This window comes from Chinchilla lanigera, unplaced genomic scaffold (genome assembly GCF_000276665.1).
Source record: "Chinchilla lanigera isolate Chin_1 unplaced genomic scaffold, ChiLan1.0 scaffold00094, whole genome shotgun sequence".
NCBI lineage: Eukaryota > Metazoa > Chordata > Mammalia > Rodentia > Chinchillidae > Chinchilla > Chinchilla lanigera.
The window spans coordinates 1,630,579-1,640,003 of record NW_004955495.1 but is presented as its reverse complement, the minus strand read 5'-3'; the positions used below and the strand labels follow the sequence as shown (position 1 = coordinate 1,640,003).

The following is a 9,425-nucleotide window of genomic DNA, read 5'->3' as shown; positions in this document are numbered from 1 at the left end:
GCTGTGCCACTGAGCTATATCCCCGGCCCCCAACGTGTCTTAACTCCTCTGAAGCCCAAGCCCTCTGCTTCGGGACTCTGAACGGCACCGCTTCACGGAGGCGAGCCGGTGCAGCAAGGTTCAGGGCCTGCCTGGGTTCTCCTGGGGCAGAGCCGGGATCTGAACCTGGGCCTTAGCGCCCGCCTTGGTGGTTGTCATTGTTTCCTGTGACTGCTGATGTGATTTTCCCAGATGGCAAGCGGGGCGCAGGGCACGAGACCCTAGAGCGAGTCCCAGCCCATACCTCACCCTCGCCTCCCTTGGGGCAGGGCTGTTTTCTGAACTCTGCCATTCAAAAGGACACAAAGGAGTGGGGTTTTAGTCTTTAACTGGCCCATTCTGGCTTTTCCCAGGCGCGTGGGACTTGGGGGAGGCCCCGCCCCGCAGCGGGGGGAGGGGGCGGGGTGTGTGCCTAGGGGAACCCCCAACTTTTGTGTTTTCCTGGAAAGTGGCCACTGGCCCTGCTTCAGCAGGACTGTCCCTGTCTGCACACGGAAAGTCCCTCCCTGGGGAAGCCCCTCGGGTCTGGGCAAACCCTGGTCACTTTAGGGTCTGAGGCCTCCGTTTGGGTTCGGGCAGCTCTGAGACGTTCTAGAAGGACAGAAGCCTTGGGCACAGAACACAAGCCTTGCCAGTGACCTCGAGGTTCTCTGTTCACCGTCAGGTCAGGGAGTGGGGCCCACTTTGAAAGAAGCTGATCACCCGCTGTGGGGGCGCACTCCTGTAATCTCAGCACTTGGGAGGCTGAGGCAGGAGGATGACTGCAAGTTCCAGGTGAGCCTGGGCCCCATATCACGACCTTGTCTCAAACAAACAAACAAACAAAATGAAACAGGAAAAAGAACCTGAAGCGGCTGAGAAAATGCCAAACATCTAGCCCTTGGCCCTACCTCCTGGCTGGGAAAGTGGGAACTATTGCTTATTATTTTTCCTGGGATTATTACAATTGTTGTTAGTAATCGCCCCATCAGAGATTTCCTGCCGCTTCCTTTTGGGGTGGTGAATGCCAGATCCCAGGTCCCCTAAACACTCATAGCCCAGAGTCCGAAAGCCACAAGGGGCCCCACTATTGAGGAATCTGGCAGCCTCAGCTTCCTGACCCGGACTGCTGCTGGCAGAAGGGGCAACAGGAAGCTGAGGCAGGAAGCCCATGAGCAGACCTTCCGCAGTCTAAGGCAGCAGGCTCTGGGCTCCCAGGCTGTCCCTAACCAATCCTTTCCCTGCCCCCAGTCTGGCTTAGTGGGGGGACACACCAGGGAGCCCCTCCCTCAGTCTCCTGTGGTGTAAACATCGCGGACTAGAAGTCAGGCATGGAGAGCGACCTCTGAGGACGTTCGGGTGAGGTGGTAAGGCTGTGATTAGCGCTGGAAGCAGAACGTGGAGCAAAGGGACAGGGAGATAAGATTTGCTGGCTCAAAATGAAAAGCTGAAAGTGGCAGAGACGTTTTTATTTTTTTGGCCTGAAAGCTTGGTTTTAAAAATATTTTTAAGTTGGGCGTGGTGGCGCACGCCTGTAATCCCAGCACTCAGGAGGCTGAGGCAGGAGGATCGCTGTGAGTTTGAGACCAGCCTGGGCTACAAAGTGAGCTCAAGGCCAGCCTGAACTGCACAGTGAGACCCTGTCTCAAAAAGAGCAAAAACAAACAAACAAACAAACAAACAAACAAAAACCATGTTTTTAAACTGTTGGTGCTGGGGGCCTGGGATTTAGCTCAGTGGTGCAGCACCTGCCTGGCAAGCGTGAGGTCATGAGCCCAGTTTCTGGTATCCACCCCTTTAAATAAATTGTTGGTGCTGATGATTTGAACCAGCCAAGTACTCTTACTACTGAGCTACATAAAATAGCAGCATCCTAAGCTTTGCCAGGCTCTCCTTAAACTTGCTTTTCTTTTTTTCTTTTTCTTTTCTTTTTTTTTTTTTTTTTTTTTTGAGACAGGGTTTTAATTTGTAGTTCAGGCTGGCCTTGAGCTCACTTTGTAGCTGAGGCTGGCCTCAAACTCGCAACGATCCTCCTGCCTCAGCCTCTGGAGTAACTGGCATCACCGGCAAGAACCGAGGGATCTTGGCTAGGGGCATTCTGGCTGGAAGTGGGCCTGGAATTTGCACACCAGAGGTAAGGGCTGAGCGACTGGATGGACAGGAAGGGCAGGCGATGCTTTAGGACTTCCAGCTACGACCGGGCTGGGCGCACCAAACACAAGACCAATGCTGAAGTTGAGGTCTGTGTGTGAAGAGGGCTCCAAGGACCAACGTTTGACAAGCAGAGAGTTTTCAGTTACTTGTCTGGAGCTCAGGTTCTTCCCTTGAGAATTGGAGGTAAGGAGCCCTGCACACACGGCGGTTTCCTGAACTCACGGGCAGGGCGCGTACAGAGCCTTCTTGGACAATGGCAAGGGCCTGTAAGAGAAGGCGCCCAACTCAGGTCAGGTGGAATTGCCAAACTGCGGCCCTGCCGGCCAGGGGGCATCAGAGGACTGGGCTGCCGGTGATCAGGAAGGGGCCGGGCAGATGGACCACAACCACCTCCTGGAAGGAGGGGGCCCGGGGAAGTGGGCGGCCGGGCGGGCGGACGGACGGGAAAGGATGAGGGTAACATGGTCGGGGATAAGAGGGTTGGATGGCGGCTGGCTGCAGCCTCGAACGCCGAGGCGAGTCCAGGAACCTGCGCTGCAGAGTCTGATCGCGTAAGCCTGGCTCGCCCGCAGCCAGCCTGGGCACCGCGCGACCCACAGAGCACGATCCTCCGCCCGTTTCTGCCATGCACCCTCTTCCGCGTCTCCGCCCACCCCCGCAGTGACCAATCACACACACTGTGGCGTATCCGGGCTCCTACCTAACCAATCGCGGCTAAGCTACTAGTGAGGAGCGGGACCAATCGTTGAGGCGCCTTTCCCGCTTTTGCCCAATGGTTGAGTCTGGAGGGGAGGGGAACTGCCGCCAGCGGGCATGCGCATTTCAGGCGGCCAATGGGAAGAGGTTCTTCACCAGCTGCGAACTGGCAGCTGCTCCCGGAGGTTGTGGGGCAGGGTCGCAAGTTCGAGCCTATGTCTCCCGGGAAGGGTGAGTTCGGAAGGGGCGCGCTGGGGAAGTTATGAAAAAGGAAGGATGCACCCGGCGGGTCATCGGGAAGGCGGGGGACTGGATGTGGTTGGCACGGGGTGGACAGGAGCCAGGCGCTGCCTTTGGGCGGGACGGATGTCCGGCGGGTGTACAGCGCAGTTACTGCCGGGCCGACCGTGTTTGTAGGTTTTGGGGCGTGCCAGGGGTGCAGCCTGCCGAATGCAGACCTCACTTCAATTCCATCTTCGAAGCCGGGCCTAGGTTCAGTGGAGACGAGGAAAGAGGAAATGGGCCCCCCCCCAGCCCCACCCCCGGGATGTCATCTCAAACTCGAGTGGATAATCATAGCGAGCGTTTCTTGACGCTTATGCTGTGCCGGGCCGGGGGCTAAGCACGTTCTCTGCCTTCTTTCTTTCTGTCTTTTGACCTTTGAGACAGGGTCTCCCTATGCAGTTCAGGCTGGCCGTGAACTGGCGGCGGTCCTCCTGCCTCAGCCTCCCGCGCGCTTTCGCTGATTCCTCCCTTTGCGGAGCAGCCCCATTTCCTCCCCTCCCCGTGCTTTCGTCCGAGTAACACCCTTTCAGTCGTTCACTGCCCCTGCTGAGGACCCTGGCGACCGGGGCCCTGGACCAAGCTGGGACACAAACTCCCCGGGCTCTGGAGAAGTAGCAGGGACAGGTCCGTCCTGGTGCAGATGTAGAGCACGGCAGTGGTGGGCAAAAAGAGCAAGGGGCCGCGATGCTGAGACCGGCCCCAGTCACTCTGTTCTCGCCCGGGGCGGCGCAGCCCCGTGGGTGACGTCTTTCTCGTGTGTGATTTTTCGTGCCTGTTTTAAGGTCTGTGCAGAAGGGTAAGATGCAGAACCGGGTGGAAACCTCACAGTCAGCTTCTGATGGTGACATTCGCTGCGCCTCCATTTCCCAAATGGGGAAACTGAGGCTTCGAGTGGCCGAGTGAACTGCTTGAGTTGGACACCGGAAGTTCCAGGACACGCCCCTAGGTCTGTTCGGCCCCACCTGCCGGCCTGGACCGTTTGGGGAAGGTGGTTCAGGGATTTCTTTTTTTTTTTCTTTTTTTTTTTTTCTTTTCTTACTGGTTGATTTGTAGTATTGGGAATTGAAACCAGGGCTGTGGCACTAAGCTACATCCCCAGACCCTTTTATTTTTTTGAGATGGGGTATCCATGTGTAATGCAGGCTGGCCTTGAACTCACTGTATAGCCCAGGCTGGCCTCCACCTGTGTTGATCCTCTTGCCTTGGCCTCCTGCGTGCACACCATGGCCAGCTAGACAAGGTCTAGCTAAGTGGCTGAGCTGTATGGGTTGAGCTCACACTTGGGATCCTCCTGTCTCAGCTTCCCAGAGTGCTAGGATTATACGCATGGGTCCCCACATCAGGTAAGAACTGTGTGCCAGGCCGAGGTGCTGTCAAACAAATGTGGAACCTGAGATTTAAGGAAAGAATCAGGTGCCGAAGGTGTCGCAGCCAGGGAGACCCTGGGCACAAGACCTCGGCGTTCAGGGCTCCCCTTCCCCAGGATGCCTCTGTGCCAGCGGGGAGGCTCCGCGAGAGGCGGCCGGCCCGACGGGGATGCAGTGCAGCCCTTGGCCACCACGAGAGGCCTGCAGGTCCTTCTGCACTGGGCCGGCCCCGGCGGCGGGGAGCCCTGGGTCACCTTCCGTGAGGCCTCGCTGACTGCCGAGGACGTCTGCGTCCGCGTCGCTCAGCGAGTAGGTGAGTAGGCGCTGCCGCTGGGGGCGGGGTTTCTCCTGTCGCTCCGGGATCCGGGTGCTGAGCGCGCAGGCTGCACCAGCCCAGCCCAGGGGGCAGCACTGACAGCCTTGGAGGGCTCGGTGTAGTTGAGGAAGCACAGGATCTTCGGGGTGACTGGGGTACCCGTTGTGGAGCAGAAGTAGGAACTGATACCAGAACAGAGTGAGGAGGATCGGGTCTTGGTTCCTCGTTGCTGAAGCAGGGGCTTTCTGAGGTGGTACTAGGGAGCCATGGAAGGTTAAGGCAGAGAGCTAAGCAGGCTGATCGGTGCTTTGGGAAGTGGTCTCCCAAGGGAGTGTCCTGTTTTCTCAGGAAGGCAGTACGGTCAGACGTGGTCACGTTAGAGAATAATTCAGCTGAGTGCTACTACTGTGTATCTTCCCTTCGGATACTTAGCTCACGGCTCCCAGGAGGCGAGTGTGAGAACGTTCACACCTGCCGCTGCCTTTTTCCGCTCTCCCTTCTCCTCCTCCTTCTCCTCTTTTCTTCTTCCTTTTTTTTTTTTCCTCCAGTACTGGGTACTGGACTCGGCCTTTTCACTGAGCTGCAGCCCCAGCCCTTCTTTATTTTTCATGAGACAGAGTCTCACTAACTTGCAAAGTTGCCTGGGTGGATTCAAACTTGTGATTGCCCTACCTCAGCCTCCCAGAGTGCTGTGATTACAGGTGTGTGCCACCATGCCAAGCTAGGAGCCTCATTTCTTGTAGGAAAAAATGGGAGACCATCATGAATCCCTTAACCAGAGAACACATAAATAAATGGAAATATGCAAAAATACTGGAATACTCTGCAGCCAGGAAAAAGGACTTTAGCCAAAGCTAATGGATCATTCTATAGGAAGCTTCTGAAAAGTAATTGATTAATGTACATTTAAAATTTTCATACAGGGGGCTGGGGATGTAGCTCAGCAGCACAGTGCCTGCCGGGCAAGTATGAGGTCGTAAGTTTGATTCCCAGTACTGGAAAAAAAAAAAAAATTTGCATCCAAAGTCAGGCATGATGGTGCACACCTGTAATCATAGCTATTGAGAAGGCTGAGGCAGGAGAATTGTAAGTTCAAGACTAGCCTGGGCAATTTAAGCATCTTGAAGACTGAGCCTTCAACACATATGTCATTGAGAGACATTTAAGATCTAAAATATTTGGGTGGGTTTTTTTTGTTTGTTTGTTTGTTTTCTGGTACCAGGAATCAAACTCATGACGTCGTGCTTGCCAGGCAGGCGCTGTGCCGCTGAGCTAAATCCCCAGCCCCTAGATCTAAAATGTTTGATTAAGCTATGCAATTTCTGTATATCAGATTCCCCCATTGCATAACCCTTATTACTGTAAAATAATCACTGTTTTTTTAAAGATCTAACTGATAGAAGTGGATGAATCCTAAAGACATGGAAAGTGTGGAAAGAGCTGTAATGGGGACTTTCACATATTTAACAAATATTGCTAGCAATTTCTAGAATTCTGTGAGTTGCAGGATATGTTTTGCTGCTATACTAAGCAGCCCCTAAAACTTCTTGCCTTAGGACAGTCAAGTTTAGATTAAATTAAATCAATTAAAATCAATGAGATTTGAATGGGTCACCTCCATCCTATAGTTTTGCCAGTTGGCACAACTGTCTTAAAAATCCCTGGGGCCAGGGAAGATGGCAGGAGGTTGATTTCCAGGCTCAGAAACGTGCCCATCCTATTGGCCTACATCCTATTGGCCAAGAACCAGGAGAGTGGCCTCACTGTAGCTGTGAGGCATGCTGGGAAATGTAGTTCGCTCCTGCGCTTCAGTGTCTTCTGCCCATGTGTAACACGGGATAGGCTGTGGGCAGGGGAGGAAGTCCAGGAAGGGCTTGTTAAGCAGGCCAGTGGTCTGGGTGTCTGCAGGGCTGATCGCAGTAGATAATGTGGTTTCTGACCTCTTTGCTCCCCCATTCCAGGAATCACGCCAGCCTGCTTCAATCTCTTTGCTCTCTTTGATGCTGAGGCCCAAGTGTGGCTGCCCCCAAACCATGTCCTGGAAGTTTCTGGAGACACAAGCCAGATACTCTATTTCCGCATGAGGTGAGAGAGGCCCTCTTGGAAGGCTCGCCTCTTTTCTCATTCTGTTACTATCTTCTCTGAGACAGAATCTTGCTGTATAGTTCAGGGTGACCTTGGACTGACAGCAATCCTCCCGTCTCAGCCTCTCTTGGGCTGGGATTACAGCTGTGCACTACCACATGTGACTTCACCTTTTAATTTATTATTTTTCCAGTGCTGGGAATGAAACCTAAGGCCTTATGCATGCCAGCTGAGTGCTCAGCCACTGAGCTATGCCCCAGCCCCAATGTCCCCTGTTCTGCTGGAGTTGGGCTGAGCCTGAGCTAGACCTCTGCCCTGTGCCTTCCTGTCCTGCAGATTTTACTTCCGGAACTGGCATGGCATGAATTCTCATGAACCACCCGTGTTCCGCTGCAGACTCCCAGGGGCTGAGACGTCCTCAGAACAGGCAGAGCAGGGGGTACAAATCTTGGATCCAGCCTCCTTTGAGTACCTCTATGAGCAGGTATGAGCTGAGCTGGGGAGGTGGGACTGTTTCTGGGTAGACTCAGGGGCATTGAAGGAGCCCCCAGTTTCTTCTCCAGTTCAGTGTAGCTAATTCACTTAGGAATATTTTGGGATATTTTGGCCATCTGGGACATTTTGGTTTGGCAGGTTGGACGAGTTCAGGGATTGATTAATGATGTCTGCCACAGACACAGGATTGGGCAGCAGGGATGTGTGTGCTGTTTTTGTTTTTGTTTTTGTTTTTTGCCTTTTCACAAACAGTGGTCTCTCTCTGTCCCTGAGGTACCTGAAAATAGAGAATTACAGTTCTCTGGCCAGTGAGTGCATGCATTTTCATACTTCCCTTTGTGCCTGATTGTTTCACCTCCAGGGCAAGTATGAGTTTGTGAATGATGTGGTGTCGCTGTGGGAGCTATCCAGTGAGGAGGAGATCCACCACTTTAAGAACGAGAGCCTGGGCATGGCATTTCTGCACCTCTGCCACCTCGCTCTCTGCCGCAGTGTTCCCCTGGAGGAGGTGGCCAAAGAGATCAGGTGCCTAGGAATGGAATGGGGACACTGAATAAGGTGTGGGGATGACCCATACATCAGCGGGCCAGGGTAGACCTTGTATATCCTTGCTATCATTCATTCACTTAACAAGCACTTATTGAGCACCTATGGATACTTTTTCAGAGTGGTATGTATACAACAATGCACAACAACAAAAAAATCCCTTGCGGTTGGGGTACTCGCATTTCAGGAGATAGGCAGGCAGTGAATGAAACACAAAAGTGAAGTGTGCTGGACGTGGTGGTATACACCTGTAATCCCAGCAGTCTGGGAGGCTGAGGTAGGAGGATTGCAAGGTTGAGTGCTGTCACAGTGAGACACAGTCTCAAAATAAAATCTGAGGAAAGGGCTAATGAGATACCTCATTGTGAAGGCCCGGTGTTTTAACCCCAGTACCATGTAAACACGCAGAGTGCAGTGTACATGTGCGAGGGTGATGCATGCAGTGTAGAAAGATTAAGCAGAAAAGGAGCACGAGGAGTATCCACGTGAGAAGTCAACAACTGTATTTTAAAATTTTATGCACTTATTTGTGGCATCAGGGACTCCTTCTTGGCCCATCTCTGCTAGGCAAGAGGTGTACCACAGAACTACACCCACAGCCCTTTCTATTTATTTTTATTTGTTTGTTTTGAGACTGGGTCTCACTATGCAGTTCAGGCTGGCTGTGAACTCACTAAGTTCAGGCTGGCCTTGAGGTCATGGCGATCTTCCTGCTTCAGCCTCTTAAGCCTGGGATTATAGGCCTGCACCACCATGCCTAGTTTATTTTTATTTATTTATTTAATTATTATTTTAAATTGCTTATTGGTATAACTTAGATATACCAATAATAATCACATTCGTCGTAGAGAATTTGTACCTGTGCATGATACATCCTTATTGTATTATTTTTTTGTAGGGTACTTGGCGAAGAATGAATGGTTAGACTGTGGGACAAAAAACACATAGACACGATGAGGAATCAGTGGTCAAAATCCAGGGCCAAAGCATAAGAATAATTAAACTGTGGGCAAAAAGCGCACAGGCCGATGAGAAGCAAATGGTTAAACCACGAGAAGTTTAATTAGGGAGGCGTGTTGTGTCTGGCCGCTGTCCTTCCCCTCTCCCCAAGAAAATATGCCCAGCTCTAGACCCAAACTGCTGTTCTCCTCCTTTTTTCTCTTACACTGAGATTCTAAATAAAAGCCAGGGAGGTCTTGCCTTGGTGGCTGTTTCATCTCCAGAGTCTCCCTGGTGGCTGGGAGCTCCAGGTGAGGAATATCCCCTCTGGGCCTCATGGTGCCTGAGTGAAGTCTCATCTCTGTGCTGCCTGCGGTCACTTACTACAATTTTTGATTTTTTTCTCTTTTTTTTTTTTTTTGGAGGGGGCAGTTGAGACAGGGTCTCACTATGTAGCCCAGGCTGACCTCAAACTCACAGTGTTTCTCCTGCCTTAGCCTCCCAACTACTGTCATTGCAGGCCT

The 9,425-nt window shown here is 52.5% G+C and overlaps 1 protein-coding gene across 10 annotated transcripts in view; it reads left to right on the top strand.

Moving 5' to 3' along the window:
* Nucleotides 1-2,007: 2,007 nt before the first annotated feature.
* The window catches only part of Tyk2 (tyrosine kinase 2), a 19,898-nt gene continuing 12,480 nt past the window's right edge, over nucleotides 2,008-9,425 (top strand). For 3 of the 10 annotated variants that reach the window (XM_005405593.2, XM_013505159.1, XM_013505151.1), the window contains exons 1-6: nucleotides 3,011-3,099; nucleotides 3,936-4,099; nucleotides 4,637-4,833; nucleotides 6,798-6,921; nucleotides 7,258-7,405; nucleotides 7,778-7,941. In XM_005405593.2, coding sequence (XP_005405650.1) covers nucleotides 4,638-4,833; nucleotides 6,798-6,921; nucleotides 7,258-7,405; nucleotides 7,778-7,941 — 632 coding nt within the window. In that variant the 5' untranslated portion in view covers nucleotides 3,011-3,099; nucleotides 3,936-4,099; nucleotide 4,637. Of the gene's footprint in view, nucleotides 2,153-2,183; nucleotides 2,356-2,986; nucleotides 3,100-3,285; nucleotides 3,778-3,935; nucleotides 4,100-4,453; nucleotides 4,834-6,797; nucleotides 6,922-7,257; nucleotides 7,406-7,777; nucleotides 7,942-9,425 lie in introns of those variants that run through there. The other 7 variants (XM_013505153.1, XM_013505152.1, XM_013505157.1 and 4 more) reach the window with 7 other exon arrangements.